A 5,000-nucleotide genomic window follows, 5' to 3' on the forward strand; every position below is an offset into this window, starting at 1 on the left:
GGTTAACCCTCTAAACCTAATGTAATGGAAGGGTTAGGGTTAGAGGGTTAACCCTCTAAACCTAATGTAATGGAAGGGTTAACCCTCTAAACCTAACCCTAATGTAATGGAAGGGTTAGGGTTAGAGGGTTAACCCTCTAAACCTAATGTAATGGAAGGGTTAGGGTTAGAGGGTTAACCCTCTAAACCTAATGTAATGGAAGGGTTAGGGTTAGGGCTAACCCTCTAACCCTAACCCTAATGTAATGGAAGGGTTAGGGTTAGGGCTAACCCTAACCCTAATGTGATGGAAGGGTTAGGGTTAGGGTTAACCCTCTAACCCTAATGTAATGGAACGGTTAGGGTTAACCCTCTAGCCCTAACCCTAATGTAATGGAAGGGTTAGGGTTAGGGTTAACCCTCTAACCCTAATGTAATGGAAGGGTTAACCCTCTAACCCTAACCCTAATGTAATGGAAGGGTTAACCCTCTAACCCTAACCCTAATGTAATGGAAGGGTTAACCCTCTAAACCTAACCCTAATGTGATGGAAGGGTTAACCCTCTAACCCTAACCCTAATGTAATGGAAGGGTTAGGGTTAACCCTCTAACCCTAACCCTAATGTAATGGAAGGGTTAACCCTCTAACCCTAACCCTAATGTAATGGAAGGGTTAACCCTCTAACCCTAATGTAATGGAAGGGTTAACCCTCTAACCCTAACCCTAATGTAATGGAAGGGTTAACCCTCTAACCCTAATGTAATGGAAGGGTTAACCCTCTAACCCTAACCCTAATGTAATGGAAGGGTTAGGGTTAACCCTCTAACCCTAATGTAATGGAACCTACTTGAAGCGGGCCATGTTCTTCTCAAAGTCTTCCTTCTCCCTCTGGAACTCTGTGATGTACTTTTGCTGCAGGAAGAGAAAATGAATTAATGAATAAATACATTGATAGTATCCATGGTAACATAATCAGCTGACCAGTGGTGGGCCAATCATTTAGATTTAAGATAATATGTCTGAATGTGTTAAAGGATATGAAGGTTTAACTCAGTGCTACATAAACCAAAGGTGTCATGTCTCAACAGACCAAAGCAGTGGAACAATGAACTAAAGGTTTGATCTGAGAGAGAGATGGAAGACCAACACAGGATGGAAAAAACTGTGGAATGAACACACACACACACACAGAGACACACAGAGACAGACAGACAGACAGACAGACAGACAGACAGACAGGCAGACAGGCAGACAGACAGACAGACAGACAGACAGACAGACAGACAGGCAGACAGACAGACAGACAGACAGACAGACAGACCTTCTTCTTCTCGGGCAGCTCCTTGTACTTCTTGCTCAGTATCTTGGTCAGGTCGAGGTTGCTCATCTCAGGATGGATCTTTGCGTATTTCGCTCTTTTCTCCATAAAGAAGCGGAAGTACGGAGTGAGGGGCTTCTTAGGGAACTCTGGGTGGGTCTGGACAGACAGACAGACAGAGACAGAGAGAGAGAGACAGGCAGACAGACAGGCAGGCAGACAGAGAGAGAGAGAGAGACAGGCAGACAGAGAGAGAGAGAGACAGACAAACAGACAGACAGACACACAGTTAGTATATAGAGTATATAAATGTGTCTAGACGGGGGGCAGAGTTCAGAGTTCAGACTGTTACATTACAGAGTTCTACACATTTTTATCAATGAATTTTCAAAACTTCTAGTTGACATTTGACTCTAACCCTGTCTGTCTGTCTGTCTGTCTGTCTGTCTGTCTGTCTGTCTGTCTGTCTGTCTGTCTGTCTGTCTGTCTGTCTGTCTGTCTGTCTGTGTCCCTTTACTCTGTCAGACAGACTGTTGCCCAGCTTCATCCCAGTGTGTATCACCTGAACCTGCTGAGGTTCAGACGTCACACTAGACTGTTAACTGGAGGATCTGATGAATCTGTCCCAGAGGGGAAACATTCTGCAGTACAAACAGTGTCATACGTATAATATAATAATTGACTTTGTTTAACAAAAGCTGCAGTTTGTTTAGCCGCCCATCAGCTGAGGGAACAACTTATTACATAGTATTTCTCTGTCTATCTTCAGATCTATATAGAGTATCTCTATCTCCTGATCTATATACAGTATATCTATCTCCTGATCTATATAGCGTATTTCTGCCTGACCTTGAGCTTCTTTCCTTTATACAGACAGACAGACAGACAGACAGACAGACAGACAGACAGACAGGCAGACAGACAGGCAGACAGACAGTTACATTACCTTGAGCTTCTTTCCTTTACACAGACAGACAGACAGACAGACAGACAGACAGACAGACAGACAGACAGACAGACAGACAGACAGACAGACAGACAGACAGTTACATCACCTTGAGCTTCTTTCCTTTATACGGATTCTTGACGAACTCCACGGCGTCTATGATCAGCTCCGTCATCGTTCTGTATTTACGAACCTGAACACAAACATAGAAAGATGATTACTAGAGTTACAGACACACAGCTCTGTTTATACTGTCCAGCAGAGCTTCTCCCCCCTGGGGGGCGCCGTGAGTTGTCAGGGGGGGGGGGCGCGGGCTGCCTTGATTTCCAACTGACAATTTATTTATTTATTTTATTTGTATTTTTTTTTAAGTGCTAGCAAGCGCGATGTGTGCTTGTGTATGGTCATATCCGCGCGAAAGGCCGCGATTTGCAGTAAATAAATGTCCACGTGTCTCCAAGTGTCTCTGTAGGCTATTTAAAAAGAAATCAAGCAAGTAGACTAATAATAACATGAATGAATTATTGGTTATCACATCACAGAAGGCCTATTGGCCTATAATAATAAAAAAACACCACCTTAACTATGTTTACAGTTTAAAAATGTTTTGAATGAAATGCAAACCTCAGTGAATCATTTGCTCTTGTTTCTCTGTCCTGAGATTCACACAGACTGAGCAGTCTTGTTTAAATGTTACAAATTGAGCTAATAAACTGAACTTTGAATGTTTTTGCTGCAGAAGTTATCTCAGCTAATTTGTGTTATCTAATTTGATAATAAGGTGATTGTATGCAGAATGCTCGTGCCAGAAACTCATACAGTGGTTTTGTACAGATAAATAGATAAATATTAGCAGGTTCTCAATAGTATTTAAATTTAGGGGGGGGCGCGAAAACACAGTCACACACACACACACACAGTCACACACAGTCACACACACACACAGTCACACACAGTCTCACAGTTACTTACACACACACACACACACACACACACACAGTCACAGTCACACACAAACACACACACACACACACACACAGTCACAGTCACACACAGACACACACACACACACACACACACCTCCGTAGAGACTTTGAGCCACTTGAGGCGACACATGTCCCCGCTGAAGGCTCCGAAGCCGATCTTGTCCCAGTCGAAGTGCGACTCGGTGGTTTTATATTTCATACTGTCCACGTCCGGCAGCAGAGAACGGATCCTCTCCAGCAACGTGAGGACGTCCTCCTTAGACCAGTCATCTGGGGGGGGGGAGAGAGAGGGTTAGACCAGTCATCTGGGGGGGGGGAGAGAGAGAGTTAGACCAGTCATCTGGGGGGGGGGGGGACAGAGAGAGTTAGACCAGTCATCTGGGGGGGGGGGGACAGAGAGAGGGTTAGACCAGTCATCTGGGGGGGGGGGACACACAGAGGGGGGGGGGGGAGAGAGAGAGGGTTAGACCAGTCATCTGGGGGGGGAGGAGAGAGAGGGTTAGACCAGTCATCTGGGGGGGGGGAGAGAGAGAGTTAGACCAGTCATCTGGGGGGGGGGGGGGACAGAGAGAGTTAGACCAGTCATCTGGGGGGGGGGGGACAGAGAGAGGGTTAGACCAGTCATCTGGGGGGGGGGACACACAGAGAGGGGGGGGGGGAGAGAGAGAGGGTTAGACCAGTCATCTGGGGGGGGGGGAGAGAGAGGGTTAGACCAGTCATCTGGGGGGGGGGGGGACAGAGAGAGAGAGGGTTAGACCAGTCATCTGGGGGGGGGGGGAGAGAGAGATGGTTAGACCAGTCATCTGGGGGGGGGGGAGAGAGAGAGAGTTAGACCAGTCATCTGGGGGGGGGGGGGAGAGAGAGAGGGTTAGACCAGTCATCTGGGGGGGGGGACAGAGAGAGGGTTAGACCAGTCATCTGGGGGGGGGGAGAGAGAGAGAGGGTTAGACCAGTCATCTGGGGGGGGGGGACAGAGAGAGAGGGTTAGACCAGTCATCTGGGGGGGGGGGGGACAGAGAGAGAGGGTTAGACCAGTCATCTGGGGGGGGGGGAGAGAGAGAGGGTTAGACCAGTCATCTGGGGGGGGGGGGACAGAGAGAGGGTTAGACCAGTCATCTGGGGGGGGGGGAGAGAGAGAGGGTTAGACCAGTCATCTGGGGGGGGGGGGGGAGAGAGAGAGGGTTAGACCAGTCATCTGGGGGGGGGGGAGAGAGAGAGAGAGGGTTAGACCAGTCATCTGGGGGGGGGGAGGAGAGAGAGGGTTAGACCAGTCATCTGGGGGGGGAGAGAGAGAGAGAGGGTTAGACCAGTCATCTGGGGGGGGGGAGGAGAGAGAGGGTTAGACCAGTCATCTGGGGGGGGGGGGGAGAGAGAGAGGGTTAGACCAGTCATCTGGGGGGGGGGGAGAGAGAGAGAGAGGGTTAGACCAGTCATCTGGGGGGGGGGAGGAGAGAGAGGGTTAGACCAGTCATCTGGGGGGGGGGGAGAGAGAGAGGGTTAGACCAGTCATCTGGGGGGGGGGAGAGAGAGGGTTAGACCAGTCATCTGGGGGGGGGGGAGAGAGAGTTAGACCAGTCATCTGGGGGGGGGGAGAGAGAGATGGTTAGACCAGTCATCTGGGGGGGGGGGGAGAGAGAGAGGGTTAGACCAGTCATCTGGGGGGGGGGGGAGAGAGAGGGTTAGACCAGTCATCTGGGGGGGGGGGGGAGAGAGATGGTTAGACCAGTCATCTGGGGGGGGGGGAGAGAGAGGGTTAGACCAGTCATCTGG

General features: G+C 49.5%; 1 protein-coding gene across 2 annotated transcripts in view; it reads right to left on the reverse strand.

The window, feature by feature from the left end:
- ubtfl (upstream binding transcription factor, like) overlaps nucleotides 1-5,000 on the reverse strand; it is a 28,093-nt gene that overhangs the window by 17,365 nt on the left and 5,728 nt on the right. For both annotated transcript variants that reach the window (XM_080054918.1, XM_080054917.1), the window contains exons 3-6: nucleotides 3,325-3,500; nucleotides 2,354-2,437; nucleotides 1,302-1,457; nucleotides 828-892 (exon numbers count right to left, since the gene is read on the reverse strand). In XM_080054918.1, the coding sequence (XP_079911044.1) occupies nucleotides 828-892; nucleotides 1,302-1,457; nucleotides 2,354-2,437; nucleotides 3,325-3,500 (481 nt within the window). The remainder of the gene's footprint in view (nucleotides 1-827; nucleotides 893-1,301; nucleotides 1,458-2,353; nucleotides 2,438-3,324; nucleotides 3,501-5,000) is intronic.

The sequence above is a fragment of the Ammodytes marinus genome (genome assembly GCF_949987685.1).
Source record: "Ammodytes marinus genome assembly, contig: scaffold_123, whole genome shotgun sequence".
NCBI lineage: Eukaryota > Metazoa > Chordata > Actinopteri > Uranoscopiformes > Ammodytidae > Ammodytes > Ammodytes marinus.